The sequence below is a fragment of the Salarias fasciatus genome, chromosome 3, assembly GCF_902148845.1.
Source record: "Salarias fasciatus chromosome 3, fSalaFa1.1, whole genome shotgun sequence".
Taxonomy (NCBI): Eukaryota; Metazoa; Chordata; class Actinopteri; order Blenniiformes; family Blenniidae; genus Salarias; species Salarias fasciatus.
The window spans coordinates 3,831,961-3,855,985 of record NC_043747.1 but is presented as its reverse complement, the minus strand read 5'-3'; the positions used below and the strand labels follow the sequence as shown (position 1 = coordinate 3,855,985).

At 43.3% G+C, this 24,025-nt stretch overlaps 3 protein-coding genes across 6 annotated transcripts in view; all 3 read left to right on the top strand.

Annotated features, from left to right (window-relative positions):
- LOC115408431 (GTPase IMAP family member 7-like) overlaps positions 1–20,551 on the top strand; it is a 182,691-nt gene extending 162,140 nt beyond the window's left edge. Inside the window, exons 1-4 of one of the 4 annotated variants that reach the window (XM_030119226.1) lie at positions 10,874–11,129; positions 12,066–12,139; positions 12,791–12,836; positions 19,211–20,551. In XM_030119226.1, the coding sequence (XP_029975086.1) occupies positions 10,955–11,129; positions 12,066–12,139; positions 12,791–12,836; positions 19,211–20,067 (1,152 nt within the window). In that variant the 5' untranslated portion in view covers positions 10,874–10,954 and the 3' untranslated portion in view covers positions 20,068–20,551. Of the gene's footprint in view, positions 1–10,873; positions 11,130–12,065; positions 12,152–12,790; positions 12,837–19,210 lie in introns of those variants that run through there. The other 3 variants (XM_030119209.1, XM_030119217.1, XM_030119200.1) reach the window with 3 other exon arrangements.
- Positions 1–24,025, top strand: part of LOC115408404 (GTPase IMAP family member 7-like) — a 693,369-nt gene that overhangs the window by 385,117 nt on the left and 284,227 nt on the right. The window lies entirely within an intron of this gene.
- Positions 1–24,025, top strand: part of LOC115408325 (uncharacterized) — a 354,329-nt gene that overhangs the window by 225,357 nt on the left and 104,947 nt on the right. The gene's annotated exons all lie outside the window — the stretch shown is intronic.

Sequence of the window (24,025 nt, the reverse complement as noted above, 5' to 3'; positions counted from 1 at the left end):
GTCTATATGCTAACTTCCAAAGCATTAAGGATTATGTAAGTCAGTTTACTACACCATTCAGTGTGATCGCAATCTCAGAGACTTGGCTTAACTTGGAAAAAGGAGTGGACTTTCATTTAGAAGGATATGATTTGAATTTCATGAACAGAACAAACAAGATGGGAGGGGGGACAGCTCTGTATGAAGATAAAAGGTTAAAGTACCACATCGTGGAAGGTATGACAAATGCTATTGAAGACGTGTGTGAATGAATAACCATAGAGATTGTTATGGAAAAAAAGAAAAATATTATTGTCAGCTGTGTTTACAGCAGGGGTGGCTGGTCGATAGAGGGCACTAGGGCGCCGCCCCCCCGTCACATCATATAGAATCACACAGCCCTTCCTTTAATAAAACGTTTTTAAAAAATATTTTACATGTATACACACTATGTTTTAAAAGGGCAGACATGGATAATATAGTCTGACGAGAGGTAATAATATGTATAATGTGAAATAAAAAGTCAGATGAAATAAGAAATGTCCTAATATTTTACGTACATCCGGCCAAGGGGCGAACAGATCTTTCCCCATTGACTCTCGTTATAACTTTGACATGTGCAGTTCGCTCCTCTTCTGTGCAAGAGATAGGAGACATCGGGCGGCTCTGACGACGCCCGGATTTCCCCTCTGATCGCTTTACACACCACTGGCCATGAGGTGGCAGCAGAGAACAAGTGACTTGGCAGGCGGGTGAAAACCACTAAGCGAGTGACGTTGATCGCAGGGTGTCGGAGTCAGAAAGGCCAAAAAAGGAGAAACTGGAGAGAGAAAATTCAGTGAAGTCGTTGAAAACAACGCCGTTCGAGAGGAGAACACTGCAGGAGAAATTGAGGGTGAAAGAGCTCGGACCTGATAGACCCGATGTCTTAATTAGACAACGGTTCGAAGACAGAGGGAGGAAATAAACCCGCTCTTTTTCACGGAGCTGGTATGAGAGGATTGCTTGGCTGACTGGATGCAGTGAGGCAGGTGCTTTATTTTGCTTCCCTTGCCTACTTTTCCAAACGAAGGAAACCGATCAATAGTCCAAAAAGGTTCATTGGTCTTTCCAAGTTATAATCCAAAAACAAAGGTTCTTTTCCAAAGACCAGGGAGGTATTTTGTTATTTACCTGATGGTTTCGGCAGCTGTCAGCTGCAAGAACCTTTGTTTTTGGAAACCGATCAAGCGTGGATTCAGACAGGTATGGTGGACTTAAAGCATTTTTCTGAAAAAGTGAAAAGGCATGAGCAAGCGAGGAGCCACATGGAAAATGCTAAGCGTCTGGGCATGTTTGGGAGAGCTAACATCGCTGCTCAGCTTGATGACGGCTACAGGATCGGGATCCGCAAACACAATGAGGAGACAAAAACAGGCATGTCCTGTCTAAAATAATAGACTGCATAAAGTTCTGTGGTGCCTTTGAGCTCGCATTGAGAGGACACGATGAGAGCGAAACCTCAGAAAATCCAGGTGTTTTCAGAGGACTGGTGGACTTTGTAGCATCACTAGATGCAGCTGTCCATGAGCACCTTCACACTGCTACTGTGTTTAAAGGGACATCTAAAACAGTGCAGAATGAACTCCTTGACTGTATGCTGGCAGTTTTGAGAGACTCCATCATTGAGGAAATTCAGTGTGCAGACTTCGTATCTATCCAGGCTGATGAAACTATGGACATCTCCACTCAATGTCAGCTTGTTCTTGTGGTCCGCTACATACAGGACTGTCTCAGAAAATTAGAATATTGTGATAAAGTTCTTTATTTTCTGAAATGCAATTAAAAAAACAAAAATGTCATACATTCTGGAGTCATTACAAATCAACTGAGATATTTCAAGCCTTTTATTATTTTAATATTGCTCATTATGGCTGACAGCTTAAGAAAACTCAAAAATCCTATCTCAAAATATTAGAATATCATGAAAAAGTATACTAGTAGGCTATTTAACTAATCACTTCCCAAACAAGTACTTTTTTTTTAATGTTCTAGATTTTATATGACTGTGGTACGCCTGTTTTACTCACATCAGCAACTTCAGCACCGATTGCTTTGAGCCTCTCCTCAATCTGTCCTCTCGTTTGAAACAGTCTTGTCAGGTTTTCAGAGTGTAGATCCAGCTGAGACAGGAACTTGCACTGAAGTGGGACAGTGGTGACCAGTGGTGGCTGGTGACAATTTTTTTTTTTTTTTGTGGGGGGGGGGGGGGGGGGGGGGGCGCAAATTGATGCTGCAAACCAAGCCACTTTAATGTCCATGCAGTTACAGATTTAGGAGGAAAGAAAAACTGAGTGTATGTCTATAATCAACCATTGCCATCTGTTTTATTTTGAAGAAATGGTGTGTCTGCCACATCCACAGGTCCACTGTTCACTGTATTGGTCTGTGCAACAATTGGTGACCAGCCTATTTACACATACAGTAATATCATCATTTTCTGTGCAGTTAATTGCCTCAGAAATTATTGCATTAAGTGATAACATTGCACTAAACAACAATGTTATTTTGAGACCATTTTCAACTAATATAATATGCCATAATAATATAAGAACATCTTTTCAAAATCAATAAACTTTCACTTTGAAAGAACATTTTATCCAGGAAATACAAGAAAATTTAAACCACTAAACAAAAATAATTAGCAATGGATTCTCAGTCTCATTAGCAATGAATGAAAGCCAAACACAACCAATAAAAATATGACAGATAAACATGGAGCTCTGACTGAAAAATCAGGAAAATGACCAGTTAGTACCTTTGTAAATTAAAAAAAATATATAGCAACAAAAATATCCTATAAAGCAGACGCCTCAACAGATCATATGAAATATCTGTTCCTTCAGTCTGGGAGAACGAACAAATGAAACTTATTGCAGCCGTCACTTATTGCACTCATTTATTCTTACCGTGCACTTGTAGAGACTTTACTGAATTAATTTTCATTATTCCAGTTCCACTTTCACACACCATCCTTCTCAGCAGTATGACTCTCTCTCCTCTGCCACTGTGGATGTTCGTTAGAGCCGAAAATGCAGGAGTGCAGATGAGTGACAACAGCAGTGTCCAAACACAACGAAACAACAGAAATAAAACGATTCTAATTGGTTGATAATAAAAAGTGGGAGTGTGTGTGGCGCACAGAGCTGCGCCACAAACCCGATTTGTAAGGAACCAATTAAAATGCAGCCTTAAGTCACGTTTTAGTAAAAAGTTTGAGGCTCTCCATAGGGATCCATTTGTCCGGCGCCCCATTCGTCTTCTTCTTTGGAATAATGGCGGGTGGCGACCAACAACTGAGGTGCATACCGCCACCTACTGTATCTCTTGGTGAATGTGTCCCGGTGCCGTCAAAACCAGAAAGTGTATACAGAAATACCGTGAAAAATTATTAAAAAGAAACAATGTAATGCTTTTTATATGCACAACAAGGCTGAAGATACAATATTTTACATGTATACTATACATAGAAATTCTACACTCAAAGTTTTATATTTTCTGAAAATTGTGTAGACTGACTGTACTGACTGACTGATGAGGGCGGCGCCCCCTATTGACCAGCCGCCACTGGTGGTGGCTCTCTTGAATACAGCGTTGATCTGAAAACAGGTAAAAAGCACAAAAGATTTAGGTTAAAATAGTAAACATCAAGGAGAAAACCACCATCACACACACAGCATATCAATAAAGTCCTGGAAGAGGGTGAAGAGCAGGCAAATAAAATATCAAGCATCTGAGTGTACCCAAGACTTTCCTTTGACCAAAAAATCCAAGTATGGCTTACCTCACTGACTTCAGAGTTTTGTTGCACTGTTTAAAATTCCACATTTTCTGCAAGTAACCCGGTAACACACATTAATATTATCATTAATCACATAAGTAAAGCTCCAATCTCCAATTCAGATATGAAAAAGATATATCAAAATTCAAAATGTGAATGATTTATTCTCCCAATGCTAAATCAAACAAATAATTAGTGCTTTAATGTTTTCTAATGCTGTTAAAGAGATGCTTAAAATGGAAATATTGAGTAAATCAAGTCTATATTTTTATTTATAATCAATTGATAAAGACTTGTTTACCATCTAAAGATCTCAATCATTTAGGAAATGCAGAAATACCACGCCACTTACCACTAAAATGCCACTCATTCTGTGTGTTGTGCTCAGATGATTGACCTGCAAAAAGAAAATATTTAGAGTCAGTAATTGAACTCGGTGGATTTCCTTGATTGAAAAATCACAGGTCGGTATAAAGTGAGCTGTCCAGTTTTCTCACATGGGTCAATAGAACAGGTTATAATGACATAAGGATTATCTTCAAAAGTAAATTCAGAAGTTTAACATCAGAAATGTTACCTTTGGTGCTTCAGTTATGCTGACAAAAGTCTATTTAAAAAGGTTTTTGAAAATCCAATCACATGAACTCAGATTTAACATTGTTAAAGCTAGGGTTGGCGATTTGAATGAGATACATTTTTTTAAATACTGGTTAAAATGATCTTTATGACCCGATGGGAAACAATTCATAGCGTGTTCTTAAAGTAGTTTGGAAAATATCCGCTATCTACAGCAGGAGTAAAACGGGAAAAACAGCAACCAATCGTCTTGACGGGACACCTTTTTTTAAACCAATCAAATCCCTTCGCCGTTCGACCTGCAATACATGTCGCGTACATGTCAATGGCGTGCACTGACCCTGATTCAGTGCGTGCGTAGAAGGACGGAGCGTCGTTGCAGAATGGCGGAGAAGAATGTTTGGGGCTTTACTTACCGGTGAGTGCGCCATAACTTGGCATAGTGCAATTAAAGAAAAACGAAGAAATGAAGCGCTGAGGACAGGTTACGCCAGGGATGCACTGGACGCGGAAGTGCTGCGCGCGCGGAACGTCTCTGCGTCTCCGCTCCCAACGGAGCTCCTCCAATGGGGTGGGAGCTGGGCGGAGCCTTGGGAGATGCTACATTCGTGCTACATGCTAGTTTTCCAAGATCGCCAACCCGAGCTTTAAGTGGCGATTAATGCACATTTATGATGTAATTGTGTCTCAAAGGACTACTCTAGCAGTAGTAAATCTGTTTAGGTGTCACCACACAGACGGGCTCACGTTGCTCAGGTGTACATGAACCGAGCCATGAAGAAATGGCTTTGCAGCGAACAGTGGACTGCATGGAGATCAGTGAATGAACTGTTCTTCACGTGAGAACATTGCGGGTTAGTGCGTGCCTTTCGAGGGGCGGTCAGTATGCGGTTTCGAACACAACCTAACTCTCCAGCCCAGTTGGTGGTGGTAACCATAGATATCTTATAGAACACGAGATGCCTTATGGCAGACTCCACGACGTCCACAGAGGTCGGCCATCTTTGTACGGGAAAGCTGTCAGAGTTTCTGTGGAACGCAATGTAAGGTTGGTGATCTGTGCAGACGTTTATACTCTTATTTCGCTGAAAATTTTCAATGGAACATCTTAAAGCACTATACGGCAACTGCTGTTGTGACTCTGAGTTATATAAAAATTGACTGATCAAGAGATTGACTCAGTTGGCTTTTATTCGTTTACTTAATTACATTGTGACTGTAATTCCATTATTTGACTTGAGACTTTCCATCCATCCATCCATCCATTTTCTACCGCTTATCCGGGGCCGGGTCGCGGGGGCAGCAGTCTCAGCAGGGATGCCCAGACTTCCCTGTCCCCAGACACTTCCTCCAGCTCCTCTGGGAGGATCCCAAGGCGTTCCCAGGCCAGCCGAGAGACATAGTCTCTCCAGCGTGTCCTGGGTCTTCCCCGGGGTCTCCTCCCAGTGGGACATGCCCGGAACACCTCCCTAGGGAGGCGTCCAGGAGGCATCCTAAACAGATGTCCGAGCCACCTCAGCTGGTTCCTCTCGATGTGGAGGAGTAGCGGCTCTACTCCGAGCTCCTCCCTGGTGACTGAGCTCCTCACCCTATCTCTAAGGGAGCGCCCAGCCACCCTACGGAGGAAGCTCATTTCGGCCGCTTGTATCCGGGATCTTGTCCTTTCGGTCATGACCCAAAGCTCATGACCATAGGTGAGGGTGGGAACGTAGATTGACCGGTAAATCGAGAGCTTTGCCTTTCGGCTCAGCTCCTTCTTCACCACGACGGACCGATACAACGACTGCATCACTGCAGCCGCTGCACCGATCCGCCTGTCAATCTCACGCTCCATCCGTCCCCCACTCGTGAACAAGGCCCCAAGATACTTGAACTCCTCCACTTGGGCTAGGGTCTCTCCACCAACCTGGAGGGGGCAAGCCACCTTCCTCCGGTCGAGGACCATGGCCTCGGATTTGGAGGTGCTGATCCTCATCCCTGCCGCTTCACACTCGGCTGCGAACCGCCCCAGTGCATGCTGTAGGTCCGGGTTCGATGAAGCCAACAGGACAACATCATCTGCAAAAAGCAGAGATGAAATCCTGTGGTTCCCGAACCGGACCCCCTCCGGCCCCTGGCTGCACCTAGAAATTCTGTCCATGAAGATTATGAACAGAACCGGTGACAAAGGGCAGCCCTGCCGGAGTCCAACATGCACCGGGAACAGGTCCGACTTACTGCCGGCAATGCGGACCAGACTCCTACTCCGGTCATGCAAAGACCGGACGGCCCTTAACAAGGGGCCCCGGACTCCGTATTCCCGGAGCACCCCCCACAAGACACCACGAGGGACACGGTCGAATGCCTTCTCCAAATCCACAAAACACATGTGGACTGGTTGGGCAAACTCCCAAGAACCCTCGAGCACCCTATGGAGGGTATAGAGCTGGTCCACTGTTCCACGACCAGGACGAAAACCGCATTGTTCCTCCTGGATCCGAGGTTCGACTATCGGTCGGATCCTCCTCTCCAGTACCCTGGAATAGACTTTCCCGGGGAGGCTGAGGAGTGTAATCCCCCTATAGTTGGAGCACACCCTCCGGTCCCCCTTTTTAAACAGGGGGACCACCACCCCGGTCTGCCAATCCAGAGGCACCGTCCCCGACAGCCACGCGATGTTGCAGAGACGTGTCAACCAAGACAGTCCCTGCACATCCAGAGACTTAAGGTACTCAGGGCGAATCTCGTCCACCCCCGGTGCCTTGCCACCGAGGAGCTTGCCAACCACCTCAGTGACTTCAGCTTGGGTGATGGACGAGTCCACCTCTGAGACCTCAGCCTCTGCTTCCTCCACGGAAGACGTGGCGATGGGATTGAGGAGGTCCTCGAAGTATTCCTTCCACCGTCCAACAATATCCCCCGTTGAGGTCAGCAGCTCCCCACCTCCACTGTAAACAGTGTTGGCGGAGACCTGCTTTCCCCTCCTGAGGCGCCGGACGGTTTGCCAGAATTTCTTCGAGGCCAACCGATAGTCCTCCTCCATGGCCTCCCCGAACTCCTCCCAGACCCGAGTTTTTGCCTCCACAACTGCTCGGGCTGCAGTTCGCTTGGCCTGCCGGTACCCGTCAGCTGCTTCGGGAGTCCCATGAGCCAGCAAGGCTCGATAGGACTCCTTCTTCAGCTTGACAGCAGCCCTTACTTCCGGTGTCCACCACCGGGTTCGGGGGTTGCCGCCACGACAGGCACCGGAGACCTTACGACCACAGCTCCGAGCAGCTGCTTCGACAATGGAGGTGGAGAACATGGTCCACTCGGACTCAATGTCCCCAGCCTCCCTCGGGACATGAGAGAAGCTCTCCCGGAGGTGGGAGTTGAAAGCCATGCTGACAGAGGGTTCCGCCAGACGTTTCCAGCAGACCCTCACAACACGTTTGGGTCTGCCAAGTCTGTCTGGTTTCCTCCTCCGCCAGCGAATCCAACTCACCACCAGGTGATCGGTCCACAGCTCTGCTCCTCTCTTCACCCGAGTGTCCAAAACACGCGGCCGGAGGTCAGATGACACGACAACAAAGTCGATTATCGACCTCCGACCTAGGGTGTCCTGGTGCCAAGTGCACTTATGGACACCCCTGTGCTCGAACATGGTCGAACATGGACTTGAGACTTTCTGAGCTCCTTTTATACATTTTTACAAAGCCTAATTCATTATTTTTTAACAGTGTGTTTTCTGGTGCACTATTTCATGTTTAGTTAATCTATGGGGGACATTATACATTCACAATAGATTTAATAATATGGAAGGTTACTGTTTAATGTTATATATTAATAAATATAATATAATATATGCAATGTGTAATGAGGTTCATGAGATTTAAGTATTTCTGAAGTTTCAGGTGGGTAAATTGTTTATCTTCAGCCTCCACTACAGCGCTGCCACATCTTTAAATATTTTCATGCAAAACTAAAAATATGGACATGTATGGTTTGTCTAAATTATTCCTAAGTGCTATAAATATATCTCAGTGTAAGGATTTGAACATGGAGCCTAATATGAAGAATATTATGAATATTTACGATGATATATATTTATTATATATATTCAGAGAATGCCATGCTCATTAAACATCTATCATGTTATTAACAGAGATTTGATGTTTATTACAAACCAAACTGTTTGAAAATCGGTTGAAATTTGAGCAAGTTATAGCTTGTTAAACAGTTCATGTCTCATCAACACAATGTAATGAGCGAGCCAGAAGATGGCCGACCTCTGCGGACGTTCGACTTCATTGGCCAGCAGCGCTGACGAGGCATCTAGTGTTCTATAAGATATCTATGGCGGTAATGCCCCAAGATGGTGGCCAGCCACCAATAAACGAAAGAGAAGAAGAACAAGACCAAAGACGAGCACGGAGCAACCTTCACGAAAGCAACCCGACGAGAGGCAGCCAGAACCACTACAATCAATATTGTTTTGTTACAAGGTGAGACTTCAGGTAAAGAAATGTTGTTGACTAACTATAAATTTTAACGGCAGCCCGCTATACCAGGCCTCAATGTCAGCTTGAGTTGATTGGGTGGTTCTTGCTTACGTCAGTTAAACTTAACACGACACAAAATCAAGCAAGCCCACAATAGTGGCCTATTATAATGTCATTTATCGCTGGGTTGCTGAAGTGTCGTGTATTCCTCTTCATTACTTTGTGTCTACAGTGCAAAACGAAGAGGAAAAAGGACATTTCGTCCTATTTCTGCGTGAAACAATGAAAGAGCATACTGAATACAATAAAATTACAATTAATACAATTAATAAATCAATACAGGGAAGCAGTGTGTGAGTGCTATATGTTATATGCTTTATTGCTTTTATTTCGCTGTAAAGCACTTTGGTCACTTTTTGTGTGTAAAGGGCTATACAAATAAAATTTGATTTGACTGATTGATTGATATGGTGTGTTCATGCAGAGTTTAAGTTTACATATATTCGGTTTGTCTTTCTCCACAGACACCAGCAAATGTAAAGAAGACCCACCGATGCAGCCGGACCTAAAGTCATTTCCAAGGACCCTGATGGGGGACAGGACCATTCACTTTGGGTACAAAGGTTAAACACTAGTTTTATGAAATTAAACTGCATCAAATAAGATTTTGAATCTTTGTCTTTTTGGTAACACTTTACTTAAAGCACCCCTGTATAACACATAAGTACATTATAGCACTGTATAACTATAGTTATAAACACTCATAAATGATCACAATACTTTCTAATATCAGGACTGAACCCTAACCCTAACCCGATGCTGTATAGTGGGTTATAAAGCATTGTTATCATGTATGAGTGTTTATAACTACTCATAATGTGTTATACCGGGTGCTTCAAGCAAAGTGTGACCGCCTTTTTTTGCCCTGGATTGAATGTGGCCCTCTGACAAAAACCCTGGCCCCAGCCAGGCCCCCTCAGTAAAATTGGTCTGGAACCGCCACGGTTTCAAAGACGATATGCAGCTGCAAAAAGCGGGAGCTCCTCCACAGGTGCACGGGCAACACTTCTTCATCTGCTCATGCGGCGTTTGGTCTTGGCTCACTACCGCCACCCTCTGACTTGGAGGACCCTTCTACTTCCGGTGGAGACCAAACGCAATTACATGATCTTTCAATTCTTAAATGAATCATTTTCATGTAATGCATTGCAAACTCGCATATTCAACATCCTCCATAAACAACTTAAAGGTACATTAAACAGTTTGCTCGTTTTATGCGAAACACCGACCCCTGCAGGCCTTGAGCGTAACTGCAGCTTAGTGAAAGGCTCATGTACATGCACAGAAGAGGGGAACTCCTTCGTCGCTCTTTTAGCAGCGCTCGAGTAAAATGTAAGTTTCTTTTGCCTGGTGGGGTCTGTGCTGGAGCTGTGGCAGTGCTAGAAGCCGGTCTGTTCTTACTTTCTGGAGGCTCCATCCTCAGTACTGCTCAGTTGTTGCTGCTAAGCGTCTGGCGGAGTAATGGTGGACAAAACAAAACTTAAGGATTACCAGGCCAGCGGGAGCGTGCATTACGTCATGCTCAGAGCGATTCGTACCCGAATCACTCATATTGCTGTGCCTTCAGTGCCCTGCACAGGGAAATAGGAGCGACTGCGATCTTGCAGAAATAGCTCTTGCTGCCCATCAGGCAAAGGTGAAAACGTGTGTGGGTGTGAATAATTGATAATTTAATATTTAAAACTGCGCTGTGCTCCGTTAAGTCAACATGATGAAATCATGTTCACAAGAGGAACACCATTGACTTCTGTTGCATTTATCGACTTATTTCTTAAATTCAACGACTCACCATTTCCCATTTTATCAGTGTATACAAACACAGATTGGTGGAGTTCAAATTGAAAGTTTCATGGGCCGATAGAGGAGTTTGAGAATGACTGCAGGAGCCTGTTTGTCTGGATTTATTTGGTGCAGTTTTGTGCGTCAGATCTGATAAACCTGACCCGGTTTTCCACCCATCCAGATCCAGTCTCTGAGCCCAGACCCAGCAGCCAGCAGTCTGAAGCCCAGCTGGGCTGAAGGGCCGTGTCTGCTGTGATTTACGTCTCACTGGACAAAGATGGGCGATAAATACCGCTACCCGGTTTATTTTGAATGTGGCAGACTGTCCCAGGAGCAGAAGAGGAGAATTTCAAAGTATTTCCAGATCAAACGTAAATCAGGTGGAGGAGAGTGTTCACCTGTGGAGGAAATGTCAGAAAACATCTACAGGACTGCTTTCAGACGTCAAGAAGGTACGTGTAAATAAAACTAAAAGAATTAATTTAAAAGGCTAAATTAAACTGAAGGTGACTGTTAATACTTCTGACAGACTGGTCCACTTCAGGAGCAGGTCCTCTAAAATAAGTCCAGACCTTTGCTTTAGGTTTTAAATGGGAAACAAAACTTCAAAACAGACAGAAACATAATTTTATTATTGTTCAAATCAAACATTTTGTTCTGTATTTAATTCATGTTTTAGATCGTCAGTATTGTGGGATCGTTTCCAGTAAAACGAAACTTAACTTGTTTACAGGTGTGTCCAGAGTTCACGCCTTTTAAAGTCACATCTTCAGATATTATGATGAGTAGAGAGAAATACAAAGAAATTCACCTAAAGATTGTTTTTTTTCTTCTTACGGTACTTCTTCAGGTACAATGTTCATGATGACTGATCACAAACAGGATGTACTTTTGTGGGATAAAATAATCCCTATTATAAATATTAAATGTGTCTCAGGGGCTGCATTGTTTCACCTGATAATGTAAGTTTGAAAAAAAGGACAAAAGAATGAACTGGGAAGTTACAATCATGTCTGATTAAAACTGCAGTGTTTTTAAGGAGATCTCCTGTCCTGTCACAGTAATAAACAAAAGTATTACTCACAGCACAACACTCCTTGTTGTGCTCAAAAACCAGTTTCAGAACAAAAGATGCAGGTTTGATTATCATCTCTGGCGTTATTATCATGGCTGTGTTCCTTCAGAGAAGGCTGTGTTCTCTGGGTGGAGTCTTTTATTCTAAATATCAGTGGTTGAATCTCTGTTCTCCGACTGTGGAGATGCTCCCAGTGTGTGAACGGCTGAATGTGACTGATCATGTGAAGTTCTTTGAGCTGAAGCAGTGAAAATAATTCCATTTAGCCGTCATGTCTTTCTTGAAATGACTAATCTGACCACTTCTGTGTTAGATCAACAGGCGGTGCTGCAGCGGAGCGAGCACATCGTACAGCTGGGAGAAGATAGTCTGATGTTGACTGTCAAGGAAAGTCTGCTGGTCAGCTCAGTCTTCGTCTCATCATCAAGTTTAATTAACTCAGTCTGTGAACTTTAAATTAGGTGATAATCTAGATTTTTCTGTCTACAATGTAGCAGGCTGTTGGAATTTGTGCCATGAACAAGTGTAAACATTAGAACAGTCAGAGTTGATCACATTAATTGAGATTTATTAATGTAGACTTATCCAAAGATTTTTTTTCATCGCAACTATTCACAGAACTAGAATCAGTCTTTTTTTTTTCATTTTTAAAACTTATTTGATGTAGACACTGTATTAAGTTGGTCTAAATGGCACTTTATTTTGAAAGAAAGACATCCTGGTAAGAAATGCTTAAGGTGCTTAAAACTGTCTCGAGATAAAAAAAAAAAAAAAAGAAAAAAAAAAAAGAATTTTAAAGATAACAAAAAGTGATTAATTTTTATGAACTACAGAAATGCTGCAATTAATTACAGTTAAAAAATGCTATCTTTTTACAGCCTTGTTTTGTATTGAATGTAATGTTTGCAAGTTGAAAGAGGAAAAAATATGATAATGAAAAAAGCTAATCATTTGGATTGTCTGGACTAAACATAAAGAGTCCTGCAAACAGCATCAGCTGACAATGGTTTAACACTTTCCACTAATTTGGGCCAACAGGTCTTCAGGTCTGCTCAAAAGAAGATTCGTCCAAACCAGGTTCAAGGTAGGTCCTGAATCCCCTTTCACACCCACAGCCAAACTGTCTGGTATGTGGCTTTATGAAATGTGTTACGAAATGATTTAGAATCAATAGGACACAGTCCACAGTCAGTCAGAAAACATTAAAAGATTTAACATGTTTTTTCTTGGTGGTGGACTGACTGGTACAGGTTCACACAGTCCCAGATCAATTCCCAGCATGCTGCAAGAGTCAGAAATGTGCATGATCACTGTGTAATCATACCATTAGAGCCCCAACCCCTGGGCCTGGCTCCAGGGTGGGACCCTTCTCAGCTCAAAGCCAAAGGGGATATTTGGAGGGCATCTTAATCAGAGGCGGAGCGTGGGTCTCAGTACAGAGGGGGCGGAGCATTCTCGACAGGCCCTTACTATGTGTCAGTCTCGAGCGTCCGCTGTCCATGATGCTGAAAGCTCAGATTAAAAAGTCACGGGCTAAATCTGTACCATCTTTGATACAGCTTGAATATAAAATGAACACAGCTGGTCTAAAATTACACAATCTATTCAGATAGATATAGACACAGCTATCTATATCTTTTGGAATTCACGTATATTAGAAAAATAAAATAGACTCGGCGGTCTCTTATAGTTGAGAGCAACACAAGGCTCATTCAAATATCCAGGTGTTTAAGACCACAGCATCCTGATAAAGATAATATGTTTGAAGGTTTCACTGACTCACCAGTGGCTCCGATGTTAGGTTTTGGGTAGTACCGCTAGCAGCTAGCATAGTGTTTAGCATACTGTTTAACTTCCCTCCAAAGAGTTCAGATCCAGTGCAAAAGAAAAAAACTAGCTCATGCCTCACAGCCAATCAGCGCTGGCTTACAGCTCTGATGCATTCATGGACAGTCGTAACGTAACAATTGGCAAATTGGAGCCCACACTCATATGGGTATACCTTCTCGCACACACTGCTCATTTTGTTATAAGAATTTATTTACAAGTAAATGTGAACGCATCACATGAAACGGGCCCTATGACCTTATGGGCCCTGGGGCGACCGCCCCCTTGCCCCCACTCTGGCTCCGCTACAGATCTTAATATAAGAAGTGTAATCCAAAAAAGTGAACAAATCCAACAGCTACTATCTTACTGAAATTTGGACTATTCCTTATCAGAGACCTAGATAACGCCACAACACCCTCAGCTCTATTTAACATTCAAGAATTCAAAAATCTATAGGAAGGATAGATCTCGTGGGAGAGGGGGGAGGGGTCGGGCGTTATCATATATGTAAGGGAGACTATAAAGAGTGAAGAAATCTCGATCCCAGTGGAAAACCTTGAGTGTGTTGGAGTAAAAATCATACTATCCCCAGAGATGCATTTTAATGTCATTGTTGTATACCGATTGCCTCGTAAACCAGACCCACCCACTCCTCATCTGTTTGGATTTTGGAGATGAGCTCAGTCTGGGTCAGAGCCCATAGAAGGGGATTTCATGCAGTCCTGAAATGGCCGAGCCAGTCAGCGTTGCCGCTTTTTGTTTTCAAATTTTTTTGGCGAATTCCGGTGGCTAAACCGGAAGTGACGCTATCGCTGTGTGTATTGAAGATGACGGACTTTAACTTTGAACATCGTCTGAAAGCTGCAATCAGTAAAGTTCTAGCCGAAATACCAAGAATTACAACAATCAAGCAAGAGCAAGAGTCTGCGCCTGGTGAGTTTCTAACAGGAAAAGACGTTTTCGCGTGTCTTTGCGTGTAGAGAAGCTAGAGCTAATGAGCTAATGCTAACCCTTAGAGAAGCGAACGCATTTTGATGACGTATTGTTTTGAAGCGCTGATTGGCTGAAGTACACTGTCAGTCAAAGGAGTAACCGACGCCCCCTGCAAGAAGTTTCTAGCAGAAAGGCTCCACACTGTCACATTAAGTCCAAATCCAAATGTGGATGAGGAGTGGGCGGGTCTGGTTTACGAGGCTAGTATACCGACCTCCCACCACCAAAGACAACTTTTTTAATTCTCTTTCAGTTATTCTTAAAAAGTACAGTGCTAAAGAATTGATTGTAATAGGGGACTTTAATTTAGATTGGCTAAATAAATGCCGTAGAAAAAAGCTTAAAGACATTATGGATAGCTTCCACATGACCCAAATGATGAGCAGTCCCACTAGGATTACTGGTTCCTCCCGAACCCTACTAGATCTAATCTTCACCACAAAACCAGATCACATAACCAAATCATACAACATGTTAACCGGTTTATTTGATCATAACGTCACACTTATAGCACCAGAAACTGACAAAAGCTCAACATAAGAACCAAAAAGGCACTCAGTCCAATAGTTTCTCACCATATATGCCAAAGAAAAACTGTCAACCACTGGAGGATGAGCTCAAGAATGTCCCTTGGGATGATATAATAAACTGGACAAACACTAATCAGGCCTGAGATGACCAAATAATGGCAAGCTAACAAACTATTTCCAAATTTACCATTACACAACCCAGCAAGAAAAAGGGAGAAATGAAGGTTCCTTGGATAAATGAGACCATCTGGGGACTAATGAAGAAAAGGGACTCGGCTCTTAAAAGAGCTATTAAAACAGACCTTAAAGGTGCTATCCGCGATTTTAATTTAACCACGACAAGAAAAATGCTTTTGACATTATCTACTACGAAGTCCATGCTACATTTCTGTGAAAAAAAAATCACACATTGATCAGCGTGTTTTGGATATCTGGCCCCGCAAAGCGCTGCCTGAGGATTTAGCGACCAGCATGGAAGCCGAAGGAGCAACAGGGAAAGTGGCGATACCTCCACTTGCTGTTACAAATTCATTTTTGCAGCTACTTTCTGCATTGAAAATGTAGTGACAAGGTAAAATATGGTTTACCTGAGACGAAGTGGCCATTTATTTTGAACAAAAAAGAGTCGAAGTGGCTTCTGCTGAGTTTCCTCTGGAGGATTGTGCACGTGTACGGGATGTGCCTGTAGCGCCGTGCACGCTGAGTGGGAGCAGAGCGGAGGGGGAGTGGGAGGATTTTCTCAATGTGAGGAACCAGTCAGAGAACTCGGGGGCGGAGCCAACAATTCAAACTGAAGTCAGGGCTCAAAATGGTGCAGAATCACGGATAGCTCCTTTAACACTGACCGGTTAACCTTTAAAAGTCTAAGAAATAAAGTAACAACACAGCTACGGAAAGCCCGGGCAGATTTCTTTCTCGATATTATAAAGGCAGCAAAAGGGAATACAAGACAACTCTGGAAATCAATTGACCAACTCACAGGCAAAGGACAAGCAATGAGGGAAGCCATTAACTTAAATGTGAATGGCTCTATTCTTTACTATGACCTTGAAATTGGCAATTTTTTTAATCACAACTTCATTGAGTCTGTACAATTAATTAATAAGAACTTCCTCCAAAAGGTATACAATGAAATAGTAGTAACCAATCAAAATGAACTAAATTTAGAGCTGACATGTGAAGTAAAAGTCAGAAAAATTCTCTCATCACTTTTGAGCTACCGGGCTAAAAACATCCATGGCTTAAATACAATTTTCATAAAAACACACAAAGACACCCTTATTGCCCCAATAACTAAGCTAACAAATCAGTCAATAATGGAAAGTTGTTCCCCCTCTGCACTGAAATCAGCCATTGTGACCCCAATACACAAAGCAGGTAACAAACAAGATGTCAATAACTACAGGCCAGTAAGCATCGTCCCCATAATATCAAAAACATTTGAGAAAGTGATAGTGGAACAACTTACTTAACATGTGGAAAATGAAAATCTGTTACATCCCATGCAGTTTGGATTTCGAACAAATCACTCCACGGAAACTGCCTGCTGCCTGCTCATTGAAACCATAAAACTCACACAATACAAGCTGTCCTCAAACATTCTGGCCTGGATTAAGTCCTATCTGTCCGACTGGTCTCAGTGTGTCCGCATTAATAACACCATTTCATCTCTCCAAACCACCACTTGTGGAGTACCCCAAGGCTCAGACATCGGCCCTCTCCTTTTCTCCGTTTATATAAATGACCTGCCATCTGTGTCTGAGGGTGTAAAAATCCAAATGTACGCAGATGACACGGTCATTTATACATGGGGAAAGGATGCTGACCACATAGCCACTGATCTCACCAGGGCTATGGAGAAGGTAGCAAGATGGTTACATGACTCATGCCTCACATTAAATACAAAGAAAACTGCCGCAATGTATTTCACTAATAAGTCCAAAAATTCACCTTTTCCAAACATTACAGTAAATGGAGAACTAATAGACATTGTCACAGAGTATAAATATCTTGGAGTCATGTTGGATCCCACGCTCACATTTACAAAACATGTCAAACAAATGTGCCAAAGTCTCAAATACAATATCAAATCTTTTAAATGCATCAGAAACTCACTCACACAGGAAGCAGCACAAACCTTTTTTAATGCTATGATCATGTCCCGTTTTCATTACTGCATTACATGCTGGTCCCAGGCAAGCAAAACAACTCTTAGGCCATTAGAATCTCTTCAAAAACAAGCCCTAAAAATACTTGACAGAAACCCAAGAGCACACCACCATTGCCATATTCTACAGAAATATCAACTGCTCAGCTTTGAAAACATCCAAAGATTCTCCTCAATTCGCCTGGTTCACAGAATCCTTAACAATACTGCACCTGCACCTCTGAAGCACTTTGTACATTACACCTCTACAGTCACACCCAGAGTCACACGTGCCTCCACCAGGGGGCGGTGTGCCATTCCCAAGTGCAAAACTTCATTTGCACAAACAGTTTTTTCTTACAATGCTATCAAAGAGTGGAACAACCTTCCAAATGAACTAAAAAAAACAAACAAATTATTTAACTTTCTCTTCAGAAGTCAAAAAGTGGTTAGGGAACAATCAGACCTGCCAAAATTAACTTCTTCATGTATGTGTCTCATTGTATGTGTGTCTGAACAGACAGATAAAGGCCTCAGTATGCTCCCCCGTCGCAGCGACGCCGTTCCTACGGCGTGTACGTAGCACCCTACGCCGCGCCTACGCCAGGGCTTGAAGTGCGCCTCCCGAAAATTGTGACTTCGCGTCGAGGCGACACGTGGTGACGTGAGCATCGAGGGCTGTGATTGGTCCGCTTTCGCGCTGTCTATAGAATGAAGTAGAACTCACCCCAAATGCTATTCTGGTCCGAACAGTGCTTCGGGAGAAATTTTGATCCGAAATTGAGCGGCGCACATCCCTATACTGTTAGCAGTGTTAGCACTGTTAGCAGACGGGGCTATGTGTATAGCCGCTTCTAAAACGGCTTTAATCTTCCAAAAACTCATTAGTTTCACCAATATTTCATCACGGTCCGCTCAGCCTCTCCTCCACCACAGCCCGGTGTCGCCAGATATGTCATATATGCAGATATATGTTCGGTAAATGCACGCGTGTCTAGATATGTACGTCTAGAAATCTATGTCTATAGATCTATGTCTAGGTAAAGCCGGAGCTACGGAAGCCGCATTGTTGTTGTGACTGCTAGCGGCTTGGCAGAGGAGGGCGTTCCCTTGACGCAGGAGCAAGATATGTTCAGTGGCGGCGTAGGGCTGCTGGCGTAGGAACGATCTCACTGCGACGGGGGAGTATACTGAGGCCTTAAGGGGAGGCACATAATACCAGGGTCGATAATTATTTTAAAGCGTTGAATTTTGTAAATACTTATGATTATTATTGTTGTAATGTGTGCAACTGTACTTGCTTTTTGTGTAGGTCAGGATGTATGTATTAGAGTATCACTATGTATGTGTTTTAGAGCATCAGTGTGTACAGTGTGTGTGTGTGTGCATATGTCCATATGTGCAATGTGTGAGTGTATCAGTGTATTTGTATGAATGATTCTTATTGTTGATAGTTTTCACTGTAATTAATTTATGTAACATAGGGACTGTAGATGGAAGCTATGCAGCTAATCTGGTGCAGAACATCTCTGTTTTTTTTTGTTTTTTTTTTAGCTTAATGTCTGTACACTGTCCCTTTCAAATAAAGGATAAACTAAATTAAACTTTCTGCACCATACCAGGCGACGTCGCAATCATTGTCTCTAATTCATCATGGGGGCTGTTGTTAAGTTTTGTGTGACAAATAAATGTAAAATTGAAACTTGATGTAAACAAGATCAAAACAAATTGTAGGAGTACAACATCGAGCCGTGGTTTCAGACCAGATATGTAGTCAGTTCGCCAGCGTCTACCAATAGTGCCACATTATCAGTTTGCAAAAACAATTTCTTTATCTGTTTCCTTCTTATCTTTTCTCGTACGACATGGTGTGCTTCTTTATTTAATTTCAAATTGCTTTCATAAAACACATGATAAAAGATCCAGATATGCTTGAACAGTCTTTTTTTTCTCCCTTAGAGTCAAAGCGGATCGTCCTGCTGGGAAAAACTGGCAGTGGGAAAAGCAGCCTCGCTAACATCATACTTGGAGAGGACTTGTTCACTGTAGATCATTCTTCTGTTTCTGGAACTGCCACATGTCAATCTGAAACCAGAGATGTCAGTGACAGAAAGATCACTTTGGTCGACACGCCTGGTTTGTTTGATACAGAAAGGTCAGAGGAGGATTTGAAGCCTGAGATCATGAAGTGCATTACAGAGTGTGCTCCTGGAATTCATGCCTTTCTCATCGTGCTGAAAGTTGAGAGATTCTCAGAGCAGGAGCAAGCCGTCATCAGCAGAATATGTGAGTATTTCTCTGAAGACGCTCTGAAACACACCGTGGTTGTCTTCACTTTCGGCAACGAGCTAGATGAAGGGATGAAAATCGAGAAGTTCATCAGAGAGAATCAAAAGCTGAGAGGCCTGGTGAACAGGTGTGGCGGCCGGTGCCACGTCTTCGACAACAAATACTGGAACAACAACACGCTGCAGAACGACTACAGGAGCAACCACTTCCAGAGGGAAGAGTTACTGAAGACCATCGACAAGCTAACGGTGGAAAGAAACGGCCAATGCTACACCAACGACATGCTGCAAGCTGTGGAGAGAGAAATCCAGAGAGAGGAGGAGCAAATCAGGCAGTCATCTCCAGAAGACCTGTCACCAGAGGAGATCAGAAACCAGGCCAAACGCCAAGTGGGAAACAGATTTCTGATCGAACTGGCCGGGGTCGGAACGGGGGCTTTGTTGGGAGCTTTGTTTGGCGTAGAGACTCTGGTTAGAGTAGTTACAATGGCTGTGACACAAATATCTCAAACAAAAAACATTGTATAAGAAGTTAATAGGTTAAGAGGAGTGTCAGCAGTAGTATCAGCATCTGCAGCAGTGCCAGCCGGAGGGGAAACAGTATTAGCTGTTGGAGCTACCGCTGTGTCGGTGGCAGCAGGGGGAGTCAGGGGCGGTGCTATTGGATATGAAGCAGCTCAGGAAGCAGAGACAGTGTTGGATGCAGTGAAAAAGGCGGGAACAGCTGTGTTGGGGTTTACGATTGGTAATAAATTACTAAAGTGTTGATTACTCAAAGTAATTGATTACTTTAAGCAATTTAGTTACTTATTAATTTGAGTAAATTTTGATTTGCCAATTAATAATTGCAGGTCATTAACAGTGGATTATCAATAACAATCAGTTACGGTGTAATAAACTGTTTAAAGTGAAGCGCCGAGTAATTTAACCCAACATCAATTATTATCGATCAGAATAAACTGTTATTTATTCGTTAATAATGTTAAATAATCAGCTATTTGGGAATGGGGTAGGCCACAGAGTGATTTAACCATTAAATTATTGATTAACAAGGTGTTATTAATTAATCAATTATGCCACAAATGAACAATTACTGGAAATGGGTAAATTACAGAAAATGAGCTGAGAGAAGTTGTTAATTGTGCATTAAAGGTTGTATAGAGGATTTTCCACGGAGGGAGAAATCCAGTGACAGTTAGTCCTTTTTGAAATGCTGCGCATGTGTGACCCACACCCCCTCCTCCCCTGCTCTCTCCGGAGGACCGCCTCCTCCTTACGCAGAAAGTAGCAAGTAGCAAGTAGCAACTTAGCATCATAGCGCTAACACATAACGTGTCCTTTTGAACAACACAAAACACAGCGAATATGAGTAAAATCCTGTACTTGCGCCAAATCCTGTCTCTGACCCGTCCTTGCTCTTGGGTGGATCAGAGGAGGACGGGGAGGTTTGTGTGGAGCTGCAGGACTGGAGCAGACTCACGCTCGGAGCTCACAGCGGGTCTGTGTGCGCTGCAGCCGGCAGACGTGAACAACCCCCCCCCCCCCCCTCACTCTCCGGACTTTTTCATACAAGTCTTGTTTTAAGATTAAACATACATTTTCGCCAAATGGCAGCACGTTGTAGCTATGATTAAGAAAAATTGTCTCAAGTCTACATGTGAAAAGGTGTTGATTGCGGCAGCAGAGCTTAGCATGGGGGGAGTGGGGTGGAGCGCATGGGGGAGTGTTGTGCCGACAACAGGAGGGGGGAACGTAAAGTGCGTAGGAGCATGACAGTTACGCTAAAAATGTAGAGAGGTTGATTGACACGTTAGAAAACCAATAGATAACGAGGCTACCTCGTTATTGATTGGCTAAAGTAATATTGATTTTACAACCTCCAGAGTTGATTAATTTTTATTTTATTTTTTTTGATCATGATAAAAACAAGGCTGCTGCAGCTTAATAACGCCATTTTTTAGCTTTAATTCATTTTTGTTAGTAATAAAGATCTTCTATACAACCTTTAAGTAAACCTGTGGGTTATTTGATTAATATTTCCGGGGCACCACCTCGTCAGAGGAACATTCATTACCAATTTTCAGTCTCAAAGATCAATCAATCAATCAATCAATCAATTTATTTTTGTATAGCCCAGTATCACAACAACAGCTGCCTCAGAGGGCTTCAAGATGATACATTGATTGGTAAAAATTTCAAATATAGATAATGACTTTGATAATAACAATGAATCACAGTGTAGTGTCCATATAAACAGTCCACAGACAGAACAGAGTGAGAACGTTGACATTAGACCAACAAACATGGTGGCATGAACAGTCCACAATAGCTCGCCAACGACCGAACCAAGCAATGTCACAATATTAACACAATAAAAACAGTCAATAAGCATAATGTTAATATGTCAAATTCACAGTAACGAGACAAAGCGAAGCAACCACCGCCTTAGACCCTCACATCCGGCAAGAAAAAACAGTTGGAAATATAATTTAAATTGGTTGTTAATCTTTGGATAAACAACCGTTAAGTTCTCAGAGAAGGTGTGAGATCGAGCATAGGCTGATACAACCAGGAACTTAGTCACAAAACACAATCCAAAAAAACACCATGAATCGTCCAGTTCAGTTAATGAGCATTTATTAACAATGTCTTTTACTAATCAACACATCTAATTAACAAAAACAGAGCATTCAAACTTGCAAGCTGTGTGTGAGTGTGGGTGTGTGTGTGGCGGAGTGGCCACCCAAAGCGATAGGAAGAGTCAATCCTGAGTCACTCACGAAGTAGGCGTGACTCGGGTTGCGCTTGGATGTTCGTGACTGTTCGGATCGCTGACGGGTCGGCACGTGCATGCGCAGCAGAGAGAGAGAGAGAGAGACAGAGAGAGAGAGAGAGAGAGAGAGAGAGGCAGGGCCGAGAGGGGGAGGCAGGGCCGAGCAGGACGGGTGACGCGAGCCTGTGTGCGCGTGCAGACCCGGCGACCGAAAGCCTGCGCAGAAGAGAGAGAGGGGGTCTCCAAGCCCTCCTACCTGGCTCCTCCCGAAGGGCGGAGAGCGGGAGGCGTGGGAGCGAACGGGGGGGTCTGGAGATGTTGCGCCTGCGCAGGAGAGGAGGGGAGAGAGGAAGAGAAAGGCGTGGACTGGTAGTAGAAGCTTCCGCCCCCAGGGTCCGCTTGGCCAATCAGACGGTGATCTGAGTCCACCCCTCCCCACTCTGAAATGGGTCTCATGAGTGCCCTCCTGAAGTGGGACGGTGGTATTGCACCATTATGCCAGGCTTTCCTCCTGCTGTGAGGGGAGATAAGCGACCATTACCTGACGGGGGGCTCTTTGTTCTCTGAGCACATGGTGGAGGAGAGCGACCATTTTGTCTCTGAGGACAGACCTGGCGGTGGCCCCCTGCTGGGAGGAGGCACCTTCTTTGTCTGAGAAGAGGTTTGAAGTCTGCTGTGTCACCGCCACGGCGGGGGTCATGTCTCCTTCCTGAGGAGGCACAGTACTCACAGACAACATGACTCCGGGTTATGTTGGATTTAATATTCCTTGGTGGAATATTTATTGGTCAGTCCCCAACAGATGAAACAGAAAAAAGAAGAAATTTAATGCTGTCTTTCAAAGATGTGCCTTGAGAAGACCACACATTAAAGCTCATGTCCAGAGCGTAGTGAATGTGCGGATTAAAACGTGTCCACCAGAGTGTTTTGGGGTTGTTGGATTGTGTATTTGATGAGTTTGACGAGGGGGAACAAAAATACCATCCACTTCCATTGTGTCCGTCCTGAAAACCTTCCCCGACTCACCCCTGAATAAACAACAGCTCGTCCTCACAAAAACAGTAAGCATGCTGTTCCAAATGACTAAAGAATTGCGCTAAATGGGCCAATTTGCCAAAATGTTGAAGTATCGCTTTAATAAAACATTTTAATATCTTTTGTGATGGTTCATTGACTTACAACCAGTTGAATGACCCCTCGGTCATGGTCTGAGGGCGTCAGTATTGCTTTCACTTGGACTAAGCAGCTGTGAGGAGGGTGGTAGGAACCCTGCTCACTAAAAAACTCCAAATGTGCGGACTGCTTTACGGCATGCGTCACATCATGTTTATCATTATTTATCCACCATTAGATTCATGACCTCGTCGCTATCCGTCCTTCACACAGCCGCTGGAAACAAATGCAGGCGAGTTCAGTCCGACAGCACGCCACCGGGAGCAGCATTTTACCACGCCACGCGCTAGGCCTCATGGGAACTGTAGTATTCCTTCAGGCAAAACACTACCGCTTTTGTCCACTGGCACCGCCAAAATCAACGAAAACTTAACCTTTAACCTTAAGCTTTTAAAATGTTGATAATATGAGATTTATTTCTCCATTCTTAAAATTCATCATTACAATTTTTCATCCTTGAACTTGAGGTCTTGAGTCTTTTTAGATTTGGTTTTTGTTAAATTGTTTTTAATTTCTTTTTAGCTTCGTTTTTATTTCCTT